Source organism: Larimichthys crocea, chromosome XVIII (genome assembly GCF_000972845.2).
Source record: "Larimichthys crocea isolate SSNF chromosome XVIII, L_crocea_2.0, whole genome shotgun sequence".
NCBI classification, from domain to species: Eukaryota; Metazoa; Chordata; class Actinopteri; family Sciaenidae; genus Larimichthys; species Larimichthys crocea.
This window is the reverse complement of record NC_040028.1, coordinates 9,650,496-9,672,296: the sequence shown is the minus strand read 5'-3', so window position 1 is coordinate 9,672,296 and position 21,801 is coordinate 9,650,496. Positions and strand designations below refer to the sequence as shown.

Here is a 21,801-nt window from a genome sequence, read left to right as displayed (position 1 = left end):
GGTTCAGACAATATTGGTGTCTGAAGGCTGATCATGATCTTTTTCAGCTAAAGAGTCAGACAGCTGATATTTTGTGCAATTATCTTTTGGCAGGCCCATTCTTATGCCAAAATAAATGACAGTATTCATGTAACTGAATATAAATTATATTCACAAATACTTTCTCACTGACAACCAGTGTAATGTTGATCAGTTCAATAATGTTCGCCGTCACATCAGAGGTGGAGCACAGTGACAGGCTGAGTTTTAATAAAAGGCTGATATCTGCATTGTGAATACTTCCTGTGCAGAGAGGAGGATAGGGGTGAAATAAAAGATGAGCTAAGCCATTGTGAAGATTTATGGAGTCACGTCCATCATTACAAAGAACACGGTACAAAGACAGCTTTACTGGGCTGTTAAGAACAGTAAGAGGCGAAGGGTTCAGGCACCGGGTTTAGGATTGAGTGATGAGAGCAGATATGCAAGAAAGTTCATCTTCTTAGCGATGAGACTGAAAGCTGTACATCATCTAGATTGACCTTTGCAGTGTATGGCTAATCACTTTCAGCACAATCAGAATGGACTGGGCTTAGTCTCTTACTTGATTATCTGAATTTGGAACAGGCTTGGGTACAAAATTATTGTTAAAATATGCACATTTTGGTATTTTGCTGTCAGCAATATGCAAGGCTCCAGCAAGGGTAACTTAATGCCACGTTTCAGCGTCAACATGTCCTGCACCCTGACACTGGAGAGTATGAGAGGAATATGAATGACTGGTAGTAAAGGTGTAAATTTGACACACTCACTAGTTTATAGGTATATTACTACTACTGTACTGTACTGTAGTATTTCTACTACTGTTCACTAACTATATACTGCACTGTAATACTTACAGGTGAGTATTTAGATGTCAGGGAGTAGGGTGACTATGATATTTATGTCCCCGGGTGCATTTTCACATCTGGTACATCTCGTTTTTATTGAGTATGACACATTTTTGCTCAAGTACATGAGCATGCTTCGTACCCAAAATCTTTTTTTAGATATTAAAGATGGCTTACACAACATTATTTAAAGTTCAACATTCAACATTCAACGAAGGTACTCCTAGCTGTATGAAAGTCAATGGACCCACTGAAAATTAACATGCCACTTTGCAGCTTTCAGCCACTTTCAGCTCATTTGTATGAATATGTACACTGAACACCTAAGTGCTGCCTCCAGCAACCAAGATAAAACAACTGTGGACATATAATGTAACGCAGTATATTGGCATAATATCAAAACTGTCTGTATCATGCTTATTTTTTAGTAAAAGGAACATTTTTTTCAGCGGTTTTTAGCTCGGTTGGTAGAGAAACTGCCCCATGTGCATCTCTCTCTCCCCACATTTCCTGTGACTCTTCAGCTGTCTCTATCAAAATAAAGCTTTTGATAGAGAACATTGCCTCAAAGTTGCACACCTTGTAAACTAACAAAATATAATATATAATATAAAATATAATCTGTTGATGTAACAGGTGTAATTATCAAACAGATTTATTCGAGCACATTTATTTAATAATCGTACTAACTAGTCAGTCATCAGCCATCATTAGCCACCTTTACCACTTACTAACATCAAACTAACAGGCAGGTCAAAGACATTTACACATCCATTGGTCCTTTAATGACTAGAACACAAGCTAGGCTTGTCCACTATAAGTGTTATTTTGAGTTGTTGAGCAGTTCTTCTTAACCTCGGGGCCGTTACAAACATTATAAAACACATTGTTCGTACCAAAGAACTTTATTTCAGCTCCGAAAGATACCAAATATTTCATTCATTCATTTCAACTGTATTGAAAATGATGCACATCCAGAATATTCAGTTTGCAGAATTGAGCAGCCATAAAAATGGGATGTGGTTTGAATATTTATGTAAATCTACGAGTCATACAGATTCAGTAAAAAAGCAGATATAGAACTTGGATATATTGTCATACAGGGTGTGAAATCTTTTTTAGTTGAAGAAAGGTGGAATTTTAAAAGAGATCCAAAAATACAGTAGTTTTTGTACTGTTCAATCCTGGTACATGAACATCCTTATCTACGCCTCTTTGTTTCCCAGCACAGCATCGTAGATCTTCCCAGTGAGGCGGTGTTGGATGTTGGAAAAGCCGGCAGCGGTCAGCAGGGTAGCGTATTGAGCAGCTGTCCTCTCTCTGCCCTCTGTTTGCACCAGCATGTTCAGGGAGTAGAGTTGCACAGTCAGCGGGCCAGAGCCATCCTCATAGAGCAACGCCTCCACCAACAACACAGCGCCTCCTACAGGACGGACCAAAAGGTCAGCATTAGTCGTTTGTTCCTCTGTTTTTTTGCTAACATGAGTGTAGCAAGTCTGTTTCATTGTCAACATATGAATTGAATACTAAAAAATATTGAAGCCAGGTTGCCATTCATACATTTTAACCAAATTTAGAAAGTTTACTTCCATCCACTACAATCCATTTTCTGTAACTGCTCATTCTCCTCAGGGATGTAGGTTGGAGCCGATTGGATAGTTCAAACCAGGAACTTTCTTTCTGTGAGGCAACAGTGCTAACTGTTATGGAAATTTCTATCCTTAGGCAACACGAGGTCATGTGGGTGCCTTTAGGTCCTCGGCAGTATTAGTTGTTTGGCTTTGACTGGGTGCAAGTCTATCTCAACGCTATGGTGGCCAGGGTCGAGGAGACCTATTGCTGCCTTCCTAGTCATAATGGATAGCTTGCCGTTGATGTTCCAATCTGCATAAACAGACATCTGTGTCTCCAGACTAGAATATGTTGACAATAACACCTTCATGGGTAAAGACATTCTCTTTGACTAATCTGGGCGTATAGTATTTGGGGTGTGATCTTTGGGTTTAAAGTCTATCCACCAGGATGAGTTGGGCAGAATGTGAGACCAACTCAGGCACTTCTGATGAACTTTGAGAGTGTCTCTTATTCTCCTTGATCAATAAATAATACAGCATAAGACATCAGAGGCTCCTGAACACTTTCTTCCTTCCTGACCTCACCATTGACCTTTGAGCAATTTCTCCACAACACTAACCATTGCACCACCGTCCCGTCACCACCATTAGGCAGTTTTTTTTGGAGTTGGTTTATCAAGATAAGCCGTAAATGGCGGCAATTCTTCAGTTAGGTGCCATTTTACCATTGCAGAAAAAGAGGGCACAATGAGATGACGTAAATAGAAAGAATAGAACAGAAATGTGCCAGTGAAACTTGAAACGGTGCAAAACAGCGTAGCAAACTGGATAGAAACATGGTATTTCTGTTCTGTTAATTTGAGAAATATTACAGTCTTCTCATGGCTCCGCACTGATCTGATGTTTGTCTGCTGCTTTAAAAGTGGAGCAGAAGCTTCAGTGGATGTTAAAGTCTGTATAAAGGCAAATCTGAGATTTCTTTCAAAATACATTAAATGTGTTGGAAAATAGTTGCTGAATCCATGTGAAAAGACTTTGAACCTTATATCATACAATATTAGAAATGAGGTTAAAACAGTTTTTCACCAGTTTTTAGTCCAGGATTTTTGGGCAGAGATTAAAAATAAGCATAAAAACAGTATGCACAGTATGTAAAGGCAGTTTATCATTAAAGCTCAACTAGTCAACACATCAAAGAACCATATTTTACTCATTTAGCTATCCAAGTAGTGCGGCATAGAAATATTCAAGTTTACACTTTACAGCTTAGCAGAGCTGATAAAGCACCTTATAGACCTTTTGCATGGCAGACATCGTGACTTGGCATTACATCATCAATATTATTAGTAACACCTGGCCAAATGTCTCCTGTGCATCGCCACTGAGAAACTACTTCATACTACGACAGGTGGTATCCTCTGTCCTGAAAGCTCGACTTCCCTATTCACTTTAATTCTTTGTTTTCGTGCACGCACGCAGAGATACACAGACGAAAAACACATGAGAGGGTTTTCTTCCTCCAGATAGCGTCTGCTGCTTTTGTGAGAGTGTGCGTGTTTGTCTTTGATCAAAGTCAGAAGGACAGATTTTACTGGGATCAGCTGCATTGTGTGATACAATCTGCCATCTCATTTCAAGCAGAGGGGGAAAAAAGTACTCATCTCTGACACACACACACACACAGACACTCACACACACATACAGACCTGGTTTGCAAGCTTTGTAGACTTTACTGAGGAGCTCTACACAGCGTTCGTCAGTCCAGTCGTGGAGGATTCTGGCGAGGATGTAGAGGTCACCCTCTGGCAGGGGGTCTTTAAAGAAGTCCCCTACACAAACACACACAAAAAAAATTCAAATGCACTGTATTCCTAAAGGCTTTGGTATATTTGATTGATTGGTCTAATTATTTCACATAATTATTAATTATCTTGACATGATTCTATAAGGTTTATATACTTACACATAATTAACAGAAAGGGGTGAAGTCTGCTGTAATGAAATTATGTCAAAAATATATGACCTATATGAACAACATATTTCCAGCTGCTATCTAACACTGCTGCTGTTTATTAACCCTGTGCAAACAGTGATAAATCAAGTTAATTTAATGTCCTTGCTGTCCGCCATACCTGTATGACCATGACATTTAAAGATAATATGAAAAAAAACACACAGAGAAGTCTGCATAAAATAAAATACAGACAAAATAACGCGTTTCATTTTTTTGCAATTTCCATGTTACAGCTCCTGTTATGTTCAACACCATCGTGGCTTTGTGAACAGCAGGAGAGGCAGGAATTGATTTTGGCTTTCGGTTTTCAAGATCACAGGCTGCTGATAACTTTATTTTCTCACATTAGCTGCTGGGAAAGAGAGCCAACACAACAAAGGTGTGAGATATAAACACAATACACAATATTTACACAGTAACAGCTTAAGGGGGGGTAGGGACATGAAAACACACATGTGACAGCATCAACAGTGCACCCACTTTCAGTAGAGTAGAACAGTTTGAATAATAATTTTGAAAAAACAACGTTGGGATGTGCATCTTTAAAAGATGTTCTCTGACATTTCCTTTATGCTTTTCAAAGGAAACAAGGTCAGCAGAAAATGTATTTAAGCCACATAAAAAAGAAAAATTCAATATCTGTTTAAGTGTATGCTATAGTGAGCATATTCTTAGCCCTTTACCTTGCCTTCACATCTGTGGTGTAAGATGTTGTACTTTTTTTTATGTGGCTAAAACACATTTTTCTCCTGACCCTATACACAGCAGTCCAAGCAGTGTGCTGGCAGCTGTCTACTGCAGGTAACGCACTGACTATACATAAATGTCTTGTATAACCCCACTTCAAAAAACCCAAACATGTAAGATGTATCTGGATATCTTATCTTAAGGAAATCCGCAGACTTGGCTGCATTCTTAAACGACAAGATTGGAAATATTCTCCATGTTTCTTATTGTCAACAAATCTCTTTTTGTCTGTTTCATAATACTTTGCAGCTTGGTTCCTACATAAGACAAAATCTTTAAAAAATCAGGTCACAAATCAGATGAGCACTAACATGAGGAAATGGTCCACAGGTTGGGGACTATTTTCAGCATCAAATGTGGTGTGCTAGTGAATAATTATGTCACCAGGAGTTTTATGGGAATTAACATGTTGCTCAGTGCAATGGTGTGACTCACTGATGTATTTTAATAGTTTTTGGACAACAGCAGATCTCAGTGGCACAGAGGAATGAGACGGATTAAGCTTTGGCTACACAGTCAAAATGTGTTAGTAGAATCAGTTAATTGTTGGTTCTCTTTCATAACATTTCGCTCAATGTCTCACTATGGGATGCACGCCCCCGCTGCAGACCTTGGTCTTGGTCTTGGTTTTGGTCTTTTCAGGAGATTTAGTGACAGAGTGAAGAATGGTAACATCACCAACTAGGTGAAGTCTACAATTCATGTGATGTATGTTGTGTTATTTTATCTGTTATATTAAAGAACTGAAAATCGGGATCCCAGAAAGTACTGTAGGTAAAAGACTAAACTCATTGCTCCACTGCTTTTTTGTTTTTTTGGGGGAAATACAAATTTTGCCCTTGATTACGTTTAGTTGAAGTTTTTTCTACTTTTAAATCATTTTTGAACATCCTGATTGAAATCCTACAATGCCTTGTGAAGCGATTCACTTGTGTTCTACAGAAAATAAATACGGGCAGCAAGGAAGAAATCACCACTACAAGCTGAAAAATCTCCTAACTCTACCTCTTCTTGCCATCTTAAAGGTCCGGTGTGTAGAATTTAGTGCCCTCTAGCAGTTTAGCTTGTGATTGCCTCTCTTCATCCCAGTGCACAGTAGAAACTGAGGTCATGATCTGGGCTAAAAATCCAGTGAGCCAGTGTTTAGTTTGTACGCTCTGGGCTACCATAGCAACATGGCGGTGCAACAAAGAGGACCTGTTGTGTCTGTAGATATAAAAGGCTCATTCTAAGCTAATAAAACATGATTTTGAACAGAGTTATGCGTATTCTGAAAAATAAAAGACCTTTAAACAACCCCAGCAAAAACCATGTGAGTTCCCTTCACCTGAGATGTGACATTTTTGTTGACGAGCCCACCAGCTCTGCTTATGTGATTTGCATATTGAGATCCAATCACAGTGCAGGCAGATTTCAGAGCAGAAGAAAGGTTATTAATACCAGATGTAAATGCGAAGGCTCAGATAACGTATGCAGATACAGACTGCATGTTACTACCAGATCTAAATGGGATTATGGATAAACATACTAACCAATCCTTTTCTTCTGTATTTTGACATACAAAGCGTATTCAAAATTTTATCCTGTCTTTTTTCCTACATAATGAACTTGAACTGGTTGTACATGATTATAAAGTGATTAGATGATCAAGACTTTGCCCAGATTCGATGAAGATACCTTCGTGGAAGCTTATTCTCTGGTCAGCCTCGGTGACAAAGTGTTCCCTCGACGTACACACCACCTTGGGGAGGTCAAAGATCGTAACAGTGCATTCTGGGTAGGCTGACGTGCACTGCTTGGCTAATGCTCCACTGCAGCCTGGAGAGAGAAAGAGAGAGAAAGAGATTTACATTTTAGTTACGGTGCAATGAGCACACACAACCTTCATTAACGAGGTAATGGATCACGCATGCACACGCACGCACAACACACAGAGCCATACAAGTGGAACAGATGCTTTCAGGTATATATACCCATTATTTATTTGCATGATTTGTATTCAGTTGTATGTGGTGGCTTTGGGAATATAATTCATCTAACATTCATGCCAATAAAGCAGACTGAAGTGAACTGAATTTAGAGTGATTGAGAGAGAGAGACGCTTTATACAAAAACAAGGCAGAGCCTGCTGTCGAGGAATCCCACAGAGATATCTAACCTCTGGAAAAGCAAACAAACACGCACAATGAGATTGTCATCTGGCTAAAACTGCTTTCAGTGCATTTGAAAATTCCTTTTTAGGCATGCTGGCAACATACTCTGGTCCAGACTGAAATATCCCGATCACTGTTGGAGGAATTGCCATTAAAGTGCGGTACAAACATTCATGGTCCCCAGGGAATGACCTCTGTTGATTTTGGTGATCCCCTGACCTTTCCTCTCACGCCACACTGAGGTTGACATTTTGTTTTTTTATTGAAATCTCTCAACAGGTATCAGCTACATAACAGCAAAGTTTGGTACAAATGTATATGTATCACCCCAGAGGATGAATTCTAGTAGCATTTTGAGTGTGCATATGTTGACATATAAGGATAATGCAAGAGGAGCTGTCCATTATCAAGAATTACTGGTTACTGGGGAGGCCAGAGCCATCAGATGTGTAGCCGAGAATAGATGCCTCAACAAGGGAGACCGCAAAGAGCATTTATATTCTCACTTATAGCATGGTTACTTGCCAAATGAAAAAAACAAAGAAGGCAATCAATTTATATTTGAGTTTGTTTTGCAATCAGAATTTAAAGTTTACCACAAGCCATAACTCCTGAGGGTTTGACTACCTTGAACATTCATTACCATCCAATACAGTTCTTATGGAAACGTCATTCAGCAAATAGGATGTATCTTAGATATGACTTGGCAATGGGAGGTATGTGTAGTCCACTCAGCTCACTCAGCTACTACCAGAATGCTCACGTTATGATAGCGAGATTCAAAGTCAATAGCACTGCATATGGTTGATAAACACTAGCATTTAGCTCAGCCACACAGATTTCTTATACTGTCCTCGTAAAGGAAACTGTAACTCATTGTAGGGCACAGGTCAGACCTGATGATTTGAGTGAAAAATAAGGAAATTGAATGAGCATACAAGCACACATGGGCAGGAACGGGGATTTAATATGAAAATATGAATATTTCAACTTGATGCTTTGGCAGCATTATTATCAGCGTTCATGCTTCATAAAGCAATCTGAATATAAAACAGCGAGAGTGAGACAGATAGAGAAAAAGAGATAGATGAAGAATCTAGGAATGGGGTAGAGTGATGGAAAGGCAGTGAGGTGGAAGACAGGATCAAAGGATCGCACTTTAACTAACCTACAAACCCCAGACTGTGTGTGTGTGTGTGTGTGTGTGTGTGTGTGTGTGTGTGTTTACAGGATAGCTCTGCCTTCCTTCCAACATGACCTGCTGCTAACGTATCAGTCTGTATTCTTACGAGGCTATATCTTTTCCACACGCACACACAGAAAGAGAGAGGGAGACAGTTACTTTTCGGCTTCGCATCAAACATGGGTCAGCAGAGGAGAAAAATCAAAGAGCAGCAAGGAGGAGAAAAACCAAACACACAACACTGTACAAGACCCCAGACTGTCTTAGTTTGCTGATGAAACCTTTTGATGGGTGTTTGTGATTGTTAGTGTGTGACGTATATAACTATTACTGTCTCAATCTTGCATTAGTACACCTCTATGTAGTACACTATAGACTTCCTGGAGTAGTGCTATAATGTCCACAGGCTAGTGTACGGCCATTAGTAGAAATGACGGCTGCAACATTGTACTGCTTTGTCATCTTCTTCGCCGAATTGCTACTGTGAGCATTAACAACAACGATAGATTGCCAAAATATAAATATAAAACATACTGTATGTTTAATTTATATTTATATATTGCATTCCCCCCAACCTCTTCAGCCCCAGCAGCTTCCTCGTCCTCCATTTTTCGCAAAGCCCCTATCCTTCCACTACGTTGTCGAAATGGCGACCACTGAGGGCGAGAAGTGTCCAACCTTACACACTCAACTTTTTGACCATTATGAGTGAACTATCCATACTCACATTACACTGCATTTTGACATAATTGAGAGTATGAACACACTTATGTACTTAGAAATGGGGAGTGGAAGTTCGGAAGCACACAATTTGAGACACAGCGTGTGTTTTGGCTTGGATTGAATCTAAGGCTCTTCATCTGTAATGGATACTGTTGACTGCGACTGCATCCAGCTCATTCAACTGTGTGGAGGAGCCATTGAGGGGGAACGCCACTGATTTCAAGATCACATCAAGATGTTATGTACAATGGGGGTATTCCTCAGCATGTGAAAAACAGTTGTGTAATATACTTCTGTGGCTCTGGAGGAGCTTTGTCTGTGCTCAGAAGATGTAATCAGGGTTATCTTGACTTGAGCTTGAGACTTCAAACCTTCACAGAAAGCCTGTTTCACAAACAGGGGTGATGGAAACTTGGTGGAGCTTGGAGATTGATGCATTCTAGGGAATAAAAGTCAGGGTATCTCAGCTTCATGCTGCATATATTTTGACCATTCTCTTTTTTTCGTGTCCCTTGCAAGGCTGCCATGTTTATGGAAGAGCAATCACTCGAGTGCCCCTTTACAGGCACAGTAACTGGCACAAATGTAAACTTTACCACCACACACAGTGACAGCTCTTTAACAACAGATAAAACCTAGTTTAATCATGGTAAACTTGTTAAAAATGTGCTATAGATGGATAGAGGCTGCACTCAGTTCATTCTTTATTAAGCTGCTCAGTGCCACATCGAGCCAAAAAAAGTTTCATTTCTGTTCACAAAATTACGCAGCTCTTCTGCATATGCTTTTGCATTGAGCGGCCAATAGAGCAAGTGCACTAGAGACTTTCTTTCTTTCCAGTTTAGCTCACCACTAACTTGAAGAATCTAATCTTGTGGCTCTTCTAGACTCCCCATAGACCAAATTGATCCAATTCTGATAGTGAAACAAGTCATTTCAAGTCAACGTATTCACCGTTATGTAAGCCTGTAGGAAGAAGTCTATTTGTCATTACATAGTTTGGCCACTATGTCAACTTAAAATGGCTTCCACAGGGTCTGCCATCTTGGACCGCGATGTTTCTACAGTACACCAGACCAGACAAACTAAAGAAATAGGGTCTTTCCTGTTTTTCATATGTTTTGCAACCACCATAATTTCTCCCTCGCACTAGGATGTAGTGGGTGAGGCAAAAGGGTTGCAATCAGCAACTACACTGCTAAATACCACAAAATTCTCCTCGCTGGTCCTTTAAGATTTTAACTGCAAAACAAATGATGTTAACGACCAGTCATGATTACTATAGATAAAACCTGTAAGTTGAGAATATTTTTTAAAAAGAGACTATTGTATCTATCTATACTTTCTATGCCTTATGTCTACTTATATTCTATACTATCAATGGTACTTACTTACTTTTTACCACTGCTCGTTTACTCTTTACCATGGTGACTTTTTAGTAAGTAAGTAAATAATGTGAATACTCCTGTTTTCCCCAAAGAGTAGCAGCATGAAGCAGATGGCCATTTCCATAAAAAAAATTGAACTATGAATATGATGAGTTTCAGTAACCTTTTAAAACGATTAAATCTTAAACAAAACAACTGTAATGTGTGTTAAATGCCACATTAAAATAAATGTAGTTGAAGGGCTTCACACATATAGTCGGTATAGATCAAACAACCTACATCATATAAATAATAAAGACTTTGAATGATTCATGATTTGGATTTAAGTCAGCTACTTGGCAGGAAGTTGGACAAAGGGAGTACCTGAGCAGCAGGTGTGTGCCCACACAACAGCTGCTGTGTGAGAGACAAAGTCTTAAAGGGACAGCGGAATCACTCCATTCACACTGTGCTCTCCACATGCACGCATCTTTTCGGTGAAGCACCTTAATGCATAAACATCATCGCACAACCCCATGTTGAGAAAGTCACAGAGGACAGGAAAGACGGGAAGACCAAAATTGCATGTGTGTCCCTGTGTGTGTATGAGTATGGCGGCTTTTAGTGGCTTCACAGCTCCCCTCTGTGGTTAGCTGAGGTGTCGCATTCAGGATCCCACCCACAGGTATCAACCAGGGAGTACAGAGAGCCACATGCTGTTTCTTAAATGGAGACACCTTTAACAAACAATAAGTGTATATAAAGCAAATTTGTTTTTGTTTTTGATTTGTTGTTGTTTTTTATATATATAAATGTCAAGCTACTTTTTGAAATAAAATGTGGAGTGTCTGTTCAATGCGTCTGTCTCAACCTCTAACCTGATTTAACACAGTCAGGATTCACTAACACGTAAATGTCTAAGGTTTTCGTGGATGATGCACTGGATCATTTTATCTCTGGGTATAATCTTGAAGAGCCACAGACTGATAGACAGATTTATTCTTAGAAAAACATCGCTTTTACATTTTCCATTACTGCTTCATTATCATCCATCATCTGCTATTTTTGACCAACTGAGGAGAACGTTCAGCTCTTCAGTTCAGTAAAGAAGACAGAATGAAATGAGCTGGCAACACTGACACGACAAAAGCTTTTTTTTTCGTCCAGTAATATTCATATCACTACCTTTTCAGCATGAGATAAAAACTCATATGACAACAGTATATAATTACTTTTTTAGTTTTTCTTCCCATCCCTTCTTTTTCATGCTGCTCTCTTTTTATTTCATTTCTCTGAATTTCTTTGGAAGCCCTGGCCTCACACCGTGAAGTTCATCTTTTTTTCTCTTCACTTTTTTGTCCTTGTGCTCTTTGCTCTCAGTGTAAAAAAAAAAAAAAAAAAACTACAAAAGCACTTGACAAATCTGATTTGACAAAAAAAGATTACAAACTATCTTTTTACCTTCATGTATTCAAAGCAGACTTGCTTCTGTTGAACAACGGATGAGAGCTAAATTAGTCTGTAGTTGGAGCTACATGTTTCACCTTCTTATTATTTATTGGGATATTTCTTGTGTATCATAAGGATCACGCTATGCAAAAATCACATCAAACCAATTAGTAATATCCACATGACTGCAGATTCATGACAAAATGCTGTTTTTAGCATCCACACTAAAAAGCCACAACAAGAATAAAACTGTTTCTTTATTCTTTGGGTTGTCAAACTACACAGTCGTGTATTACAGCCATTTACTGACGAGAAGATGGGTGGCAGACATGGTTGGATACTTCACTTGGTCTCAGCAGGTTAAACCGCTGCTCTGCTGCCTCCATCTCGCTGTGAACACTTATTTTGTTTTCAGTGGAAGAGCACCGATCTCAAGTGTTTTTAATGAAACTTTCTATTTCAGCTTCCGAACAGATACATGCATTTTGCAACACTGGCCTTGTTAAAGCTAGGGTCGATAACATTGGAGAAACTAGCAAGAGATTTTGAAAGTATCCAACTGAATATAATACTATCTCCATCCTTCTGGGTTCTCTACACTCCACCAAAATACATTTTCATGCACAATGAGAACACACTCAGAGAGCACATAAGTGCAGGTAGAATAGGCTAGATTATTAGATGTTTGTGACAGCCTGAGATACCAGATTTTATTTATTTCTTTTTTTTAAAGAGCATTTTATTTATGGATTGTTGTTGGGATGTAAAAAATAGTTTCAACAAATATAACAAAGTTTACACTCTGAGTATTTTAATGTAAAAGGAAGCCACAAATGTAGACGAACATTAGTGGGGACTGCCCTCGGGGTTAAAACAACATAAAAGCTTGACCAGCCAGTGTTTTTTCCCCCCTGCAAATGATTTTCTTGTGAAGCTGGATAAAACATTAACAGATCGTACACTTTTATTATTTTAGGTTCATAAATACCTCTATATACAGTGGCAGGAGACCCACAACGAGTATAAACCCCATGAGATTGTACACTGAACAATATGTTTGATGTTAGTACTTGGCAACAGTGTAACAGAGAATCTCTGACAGGATACGGAAAACTCCAGGTGGAGGTGACTTTGAATTGTGTGAGTTGGAAAGGCTGACTGATTTACTAAGACTCATTAACTCAGTGAGTCTGAGGGGTGTATAATAAAGGTCACAGTTGTTGTGCACTGTATAAATATGTGCATGCGACTGAGGCAGCTGTCTCTGTTAACACATGACACCAACAATTTTAAATGTTAATGATTGTGAACCCACAACCTTATGGAAATTAGATATGATGACTTACCTCCAAGGTCGCAGATGACCTTGAAAGACGAAAGATCGAAGGCCGTGACCACGTCTTTACCGCAGATGTTCCAAATGGAGTTCATTAACTGCATAAATTTCACCATCTCCTCATCAGATCTACACACACACACACATCACACACACAAACAAAACAGTCTGTAAGTTAGAAACACTGTGTAACCTTTGTATCATAAAATAACATGTACAAAATCATTTTGTGAACTACAGCTGCTAAGCTAATGTTAGCTCAGTTTGTTAGCCAGGCTGCCTGGACTGTGAACTCAGACCACCGGGGGGAGTTTTAGTGTCTGGTGTTTGTACCACAATTGTTTTGTACTACCACTAAAAAGAGGTTTTGAGGCTCAGGGCGTGGGCAGATGCTGATGGGGAACAGACCTGGTGTTGTGCCAGAACAGGAGCTGGGTAAGTGGGCAGCTCAGCAGCCTCTACAGACATAATGACAGAGGCGAAAAGACCGAAGATGACGTTGATGAAGGAAATTAAGAGAGAAAAGGAAAGAGTGACCAAGATATTAGCTGTTGAAGTAAATCTGGGACTGACTTTTAGTTGTCGGCGACAGCTTCGTGAAATAGAAGACAGACGGCGAACTGGGTTGTATGTGTTCTTGTATTGTTGCCCCATCTTGATGTTTGTTCTTTAGGTTGTCGACTCACTAATATTTGATAATGATAATAACAAATACTCATGTACAACTGTCCATATTTACGACATTGATCTTCTACTCTGACAATGGGGGTGATGCAAAAATACCAATTTCTACGCAGCGTTGCTTTAAGCCTTACTGTATTGAGGCAAAACTTTCTTTGTCATCTTCTGTGAGCTGGCACCTAAGGGGCTACTTGCTTTATGTTCGCAATAAACACACAAACACACACAGTGCCTCTCCTCGTCTACAAAGTTCCTCCCCGTGGCGACACATTGGGTGTGTTTGCGTGTGTGTGAGAGACAGGGTGCAGCAGAACAGAGAGCATGTGGTGACTGCCACTGCTCTGAGGAATCTCCACCTCATCACCAAGCAGTCTGTCCTGCCATGAGACTACACTCACTACACATGGGTATCCTCTGGTCTGTAACACAAGAATTGTATTTATCCAAAGTTGTGATCAGCCTTCTGATACAACTTCAGATGATACAGTGACCTCCAGTGGAACTTTGAAAGTGACTCATTGTCACAACTTAAGACACTGATTACATTGGATGTGAAAAGACGTTATGACTGTGAGGCCAAACAGCAGCACTGTCAGCTTTCATTTGAGAACATTTTGGACATAAGTTATTAGATGCCCCTCAACAATAACATCTACAGCGCTTTTTGTACCCAATTGTGTACATGCACACTATCTCCTCCAGTCATATCGAAGGAAAGATGTTTAGCCTTGTTATATCTCTTGTCCTTGTACATACATCTTTATAACATCACCGTGGTTTATAATCTGTCTGCTCTTCTGCTCAGGCATGTCTTATAAGCTACAACATCCCCCCCAGGTCTCCGTCATATCTGTCAGAGTTACGGTTCACGGCTGCCTGATCACTGTTGTGTATTTTACTGCTGTCTTGTTCCTTTAGCCTCTCCATATTATCAGCAAGAGTAGTAGAAGAGACTGGAAAAGTATGGATAACTGTGACTAGTGTCCTCAACCAACTCCACAGTAATTCCCCCTTCATTTCTGAGTAGGTATGTGGCATGATGGCACTGGAAAAGTAGCAAAATTAGTATTTTAAAAGCATTCATAGTAAAAAAAAAATAAATTCTATGCTTCTTATGGAGAAGCTACTCACGTCTGCTGCGACATTTCCAGGGACATCTTGGAGAGCAAAAAAATGATGTATAATATCTCCATTACAAATGACTTTCTCTTTGGTTGTGATCTCATATCCATTATTTTTTTCTTTATATGACAGGAGGTGCCAAAGTTGGACATTTTTGGTTTTAAGTTTCCACATTTGAAATAGGCAGATTTCCACAGTTGCAGTTTGATCTACTTTTGTCAGCGCACATCTTGTACTGATTGCCATAAAAAAATATTATGTAAAATAGTACTTGACATGTGTTATTAATAGCATTAGGATAACCCAGGTTTCAGGATTCCAATAAAACCATATCCGTGTATCTGTATGTTGCACCATCATGTTGCTACAGTGGCGCAGACACTGACAGAGCCTTTAATATGTTTTGTGGCCACTGTAGATCTGGGAGGTGAGGGTGAGGTGAGGAGTATTGAGTTAGTTGCTATCGGTAATCTAACCGCTACAGATGCCACTAAATACTGCACACTGCCCCTATACTGACGGATCGTGATTTTAAAGGAGCAGGGTGTAGGATTTAGTGACATCTAGCACTGTGGTTGCACATTGCAACTCTCTCCACTCACCCTGCTGTTACAATCAAAAAGAAGAAACTACGATGGTTGCGAAATGCACAAAGAACGCGAAATGCCTTATCTAGAGCCAGTGTTTTGTGTCTGGGTTACCGTAGAAACATGGCATGCATGTGAAAGGCTCGTTCTAAGGTAACAAAAACATATTCCTATTTTCGTTATGCAATAATGAAAACATAGTTATGCATATTATATTAAATTTCTGTCATAGTATGTAAATAGAGCCCCTAAATCTGACTCACTGGACCTTTAGTTATGTTCATTACAGCCATTTCAGCTTGCACACCCACTTCACTATGTATGTGATACAGAGAGACGTGTTTAAAATGATATGAATCATCTGACACATCTACATAGTTCGGATAAAAACAGCTCATATAAAGGATTAAAACTTCCTATGCAATGTTCTGAAATCTCAAAACCTCTTTAGGTGTTTGCTCTGTGCTGTTCTTCTCTCCAAATCTTTTCTGCTTTCTCAAGTATCAGAATTCAAGCTGTGGACAGGACTGGGTTGTAAATTATTCAGGTGCAGTACACTGCTGGTTAAATGGCAATGAGTAAACAGGAGTCTGAGTCATCCAGCCAGCTTTGAATCATCCTGCTCCTTCTACAGGGCTCCAAGAATGCGGTGAATGACTTCAGTGGTTGTTTCCTCTTGCTAATTTACCCACAGTATTCACAGGGGAAATCAGCGGGGACAAACAACTGCTCCTCCACATTAAATCAATTGTGCCCAGGTGTTGAAATTTTTCTTGTTGGGTGTTTTCATTTTCAATCAATTAAAGCTGAATTGCATCTGCACAAGTTATGTGTGCAAGGTTCATATTTTGGATTATTTTGCATACATCATTTTCCAGTGAGTCATTTTCTGTGAGATCATCAGCTGCTTTTCAAAAGGATAGAACAAAAATAGCAAATACAGATAAAATGCACAGTAGTTCACAAATGCTTTTTTTTTATTTTAGACTTTCTACTTCCACTGAACTGAAGTGTAAAATAGCTACTTCATACATCTGCACATGCAGTGGTACATTTCATTTTATTGTTCAGTTGTAAAATACGAATGGAAATGTGCATTTTAACATCTGTTTCATCTTCCATTTGTGTGCATCAGATCCCCCCTTCCATCAAAGTACGACATTTACCAAATTGCGCTTTGATGAGGAGAGGAAGGGTTTTAGCGAGTTATTCCACTGTGTTTCAGTTTTGACAGCTTCTGTTCCTTTGAGACTGGCAGCGTGTTACAGTACAGGGCCTCAGGCAGGCTGATCAAAATCTATTAGCGAACAAAGTGTGAAACTTTTACCGTGTGACCGCTGAAAACTGCTGACCAGCGGATCAGTGAAGCATTAAAACTGTGGGTGCTAGATACTAAACACACCAGACCTCAAGGACAATGGCATATATACTCTCCCTCTCTCTCTGCTCTAAGATTCTTCACATCACTGCCCACTCCCCCCCACTCTCTCCCTCGCTTTCTCCCTCACATGCCCAATGCCTTGTAATAAATCCCACAAGTCTGTTTTTTTAGAGGGAAGAGAGAAGAGAGTGACGGACAGGCTTGAGATGCAGAGACAGGGATGGAATGTAAATGAGCAAGAATGTGTTTGATCTGTTTGAACAAAGACAGCTTCTTACCTGTAGAGAGCTTGAAACAGGTCTTTTGAGTTGACTCCAAAAGCCTTTTCATATTGGTTTCTTCCCTCTCTAGGACAAGGCAAAGACAAGACATATACATATATCACGATCACATTGTTACATATGGGGCACGTGACTTATTTGGTAGTATTTCACTTGCTATATTTGCTGACATAAATTCTTCATCATGCTCTGTTGATTCCAGGTAAATTCACATTTCTATTGCTCAGACCACACAGAAGAAACAGTATCCGCTTAATCTCTATGCGTTTTCAGTGTTCTCTCACAGATGGACTTCACTTGTCAGCCACAGTGAATCCAGTCACACTCTCTGAGAGCTGCTGGCTGGCCTCCCTCAGACATTACAATGAGACTAAAATCCATCTTGAGACGCTGTTCAAACAGAAAAGGAGGCTGGGAATCCACATCCCTACAAATCAAACCTCCAGCTCTCAAAGCCCCTCACTGCCCACCTCTGTATTCTTCTGTTCTTAGCTTGCTCATTAAATTGAATGACATCCTACTTGTGCATTATTTAAACTGTCTTTGGTAACCTTGTTTTTTTTTCCAAAGCAGTTATTCCACCTGTTTATTTGCTCTTTTGGTTTTTTCTCCCCATGCAGTATTTTGTGTCCACAAGTTGCATTTTTAAATTGTATTTGGTTATTAATAGATGCTGTTATACAAAATAATATTAGATTCTTGTAAGTCATATAAAAGCACTTGGATATCACAACACAGTGTCTGGTCATGCCCCCAAACAAGAGGGAACAAAGGGAATTTACCAGAATCTATCCAGTTTTACAAAGGGTTACATAAAGTGAGAACATTTGAAGGAAAACAATATCCTTTTTCGAAAATACCTCAATTATTAAATGCAAAATATCTTTTGGGAACGGAGGATTGGGGCAATAGACATCAGTTTGAAGTCTGACATAGTACTGAAACAATTTAATCAGTTAATTAGTCAATTAATCTATTGGGGTTATCTGTTGTTTCTGGATTCTTGTGTTCTGTGTGATACTATTGGTCTGTGTGCTCTTCAGCTAATAAACCACTAGACTAGAGGAAATAACACACTAAATGAAGGAAATCATAGCTTGAAATATACTCCCCCAAGCACTCTTTTGAAAAAAGAAAAATGTCAGAAATTATTTGCTGTTTGTTTTATTTCACAATAATAGATCTAAATGCTAAACATCTTTAGGTTTTTGGACTTCTGGTTGTTTGTATTTTGAGAGCACTGGGAAAAGGTTAATGTATACCATCAGACATACTCACAGTGGATGGTGACCCTCCCTCGACATGGATATGGCACAAACTCTTTCTACTGTGAAATTGTGTCTGAAAAGCTGGCAACGATGTGACCGTGCTCAGTGTACTGACCTGACAGCATCAGTTAGGTGATGCCAGCAGAGGTAGATGGTCCTGGAGCTGTACTGGATGGACTGGTAGAGGGATAAAGGACTGGAGCGGGTCAGGTAGACACTGGCCTGCTCTGTGTTACTGTAAAGTACTAAACACAGGTCATGGGAAAGGTGAAGAAGGAGCAACAGAGGTGGAGAATACTGTGAAGACAGGACAGAGATAAGGGGGTGCTGCAATTGACAGTGTAATAAATGTGTGATAGTGTGACAAATGGACAAAAATACATTTTGTATGTGTGTGCTGACCTTGTCCATTATCCTGGAGTGTGTTAAGGAGCTTCAGACCGGTGCAGGCAGCCAGCAGTCTCTGTATGCCATCCAGACTGGCTCCAATCGCCTGACTGATCTCCTCTGCAGACAGGGGGCGCTCTGCACTCAGCAACAAATCAAACACACCCAGCTCGCAGGAGGAGAAAACCACCTGAGTCAAACAAAAAGAGAGGAAAGAGAGTAGATCAACATATAGATGGCGCAATTTTCTTATCTGTCTGCTTCAGGGGTGGAAAAAGTGGAAAATCTTCAGATCCTTTTCTTTTATACTTTATATAAATAATGTATTTATTTACAGCAAAATATACTTTAAGTATTAAAGTTTGTGCCTGTTTATTATGATGTAATATTATTGTTGCATTAATGTTTGTTTTTTATTGCTGTAGATGTTTTAGGTTGACTGCTTTATATACTGTTGGTAAATTTAATAATAGTATTTCAATGTATGTCTTCAGTTGTCCTGTGAGAACCTTTGATCTTAACTTTTCATGAGAAAAAACAGCTCAGCTTCAGCTTTGTGACCATGCATTTTCCAACCAATCCATGAGTGGTTTAGTCTATTCAGCTTAAGAAGTAGGAGAATTTATTACGTAATCATCCAGTTTGTCGTAATAATTAAGTAGGAGAATTTATTACGTAATCATCCAGTTTGTCGTAATAATTCAACTTCTAAATCACCAGTTTTCACAGGACAGGAAGGATATTACAAAATGTGATCTGAAAAGTAAAGAGTTAAAATATAAAGTTACATGAAATAGTAATACTCAATTTAGCACAGATACCTTGAATTTGTACTTAAATGCAATACTTGTAAAATGTACAATGTATAATATTTGTGTACAGTTACAATTCAATTAAAGCTTCATTGTCCACTTCTTTAATAAATTATAGTGTAGAACACAATTAAGTTATTGCGGCACCCTGTGATGTACTAGTAAATAAAAAATGTGGTCACCCAGAAACCCTGTGATGTACTAGTAAATAAAAAATGTGGTCACCCAGAAATCTATTTTGTTTTCACTAATGATACATGATACTTTATCTTTTACATTTATTTTTATTATTAACAGTCTCAATCCCAAAGATTTTAAAAGTATTTTAGAATTAAAAAGTTGAGTATTTAGTAAATCGACTAATCTTTTTAGTTCTAAGAAAACATATCCTTGTGGCTTTAATATGTTTAATGCTATTACAGTATCAGGAAAAAATAACCCTTAAGCTGAGAAGGGGAAACTATTGTGTGTAAAACTTTAAACTGAGCAAAGGTGCATTCATGTATTTGACCCATGAAGGTGTGTCTGTGTATGCACTACGTGTGAATATTACCTTGGAGACGAGGAATCCTTCCATATACTCCAGTATCTTTCTGGGGTACATGTCTGCAGCAGGTGTCCCCTCAGATAAACCCACCTCTTGACGTTCAGCCATGGCAGCCTGTTTGGACTGTACTCCAAGCTCTTCTACATGCAAAGTGAACTTCCCTGCTAGTTGTGTTCTGCTCTAGAGACACTTCAACAGGTGTATGTATGAACAGCAATGGAAACAAAGCCAGAGAAAGTGCCCACCCTGCAGCAACAGCAAGAGTAGCAGTGGGCTAAGATGATTACAGCCAGATAACCCAGATTAGAGCAGAGGCTCAGTCCGCACTGGACAAAGAAATAACTTTGTGGTAACACACTGCTGCCTTGCTCAGTTATCACTCACACTTGAACACACTTTCACTCAGAGCATTATCATACCAGACATGTTTACCAGTTTTCACGAAAATGTGAGCGACACTTCTGAAGCACCAAGCCTTGGAGGGGAAACTGTATCTTATGGAAGACGTGCTGCTCTCCTTCTCCTCTCCATATGGCCTGATTGCACTTAAGCTGAGAGACTAATGGTGGCATCAGACCTAATGACACAGGCTGTCGCATCACATGCCTTGATGAGGTTACACAGACACTAATCAATTTGACGATTAATTATTCATCCGCACAGCTTGTTAAACCAGCAGTGTACGGACAAGATACAGATGTGGCAGCTGGAGTCCGGTATGATGTCACCTTGATCCTTCTGCTTTAAATGTTGTTGATCACAGCGGTGCACAGAGTTTAGACAGAGACAGAGTTCAAGTAGAAGATTTACAACCAAAGTTTTGAGTTTGTATTTTTTTTTATTTTTGACCACATGGATGCAAGACATGCTCTATGGTTGGTGTCAACAAAACTATTTGACTTGACTTGCTCAAAGATGAAACACAAATCTCAGAGAACAGCCTGTACAGTTACTAATAAAGCTAAAGAAATGTATGCGGCAATGCGCTGTCAACATGAAAGCAGGACCTAACATCCCATTTATTTTCTACTTGGTACTGTGCTGGTTTGACTTGTTGGATGCTGGTTTCCTAAACAACAACTAAAGTTTTGTCCCAGATTTTCACTCACTTGTATGCAAGACTCTCATATGACCAAGGACAGATGAAGTATACTGCTCGCCATGTCATGTCCAAGATGTCATGACGCCATTATCATCTTTCAGCAAGTCTCTGCAACTCAGACTCGACATTTATATTTCTTTGTTTCAAAACAAAAGTCATCCAAATGTTAAAATTGAAATAAAACTAGAATGAATCCGTCTCTGTTCAGGTGAAACTGT

At 39.3% G+C, this 21,801-nt stretch overlaps 1 protein-coding gene across 2 annotated transcripts; it reads right to left on the bottom strand.

The window, feature by feature from the left end:
- Positions 1-1,771: 1,771 nt before the first annotated feature.
- On the bottom strand, positions 1,772-21,053 carry asmt (acetylserotonin O-methyltransferase). Of its 2 annotated transcripts, XM_027291093.1 has the most exons (9): positions 20,914-21,053; positions 20,488-20,670; positions 19,138-19,312; positions 18,851-18,980; positions 17,465-17,533; positions 13,426-13,544; positions 6,882-7,022; positions 4,150-4,272; positions 1,772-2,292 (listed from the first exon to the last, which is right to left on the bottom strand). In XM_027291093.1, the coding sequence occupies exons 2-9, from the start codon at positions 20,587-20,589 to the stop codon at positions 2,075-2,077; spliced, it is 1,077 nt and encodes a 358-aa protein (XP_027146894.1). In that variant the 5' UTR covers positions 20,590-20,670; positions 20,914-21,053; the 3' UTR covers positions 1,772-2,074. The 2 variants fall into 2 exon arrangements, with proteins under 2 accessions (XP_027146894.1, XP_019123621.2); XM_019268076.2 differs by having other exon boundaries at positions 20,488-21,053.
- Positions 21,054-21,801: the final 748 nt, after the last annotated feature.

Excerpts from the sequence above, each read along its gene's own strand:
- asmt (XM_019268076.2), bottom strand. The coding sequence starts at position 20,589 with ATGGCTGAACGTCAAGAGGTGGGTTTATCTGAGGGGACACCTGCTGCA. Across the intron at positions 17,534-18,850 it reads CACCTAACTGATGCTGTCAG|AGAGGGAAGAAACCAATATG; the intron begins GTCAGTACACTG and ends GCCTTGTCCTAG. Across the intron at positions 13,545-17,464 it reads CTGTTTCAAGCTCTCTACAG|ATCTGATGAGGAGATGGTGA; the intron begins GTAAGAAGCTGT and ends GTGTGTGTGTAG.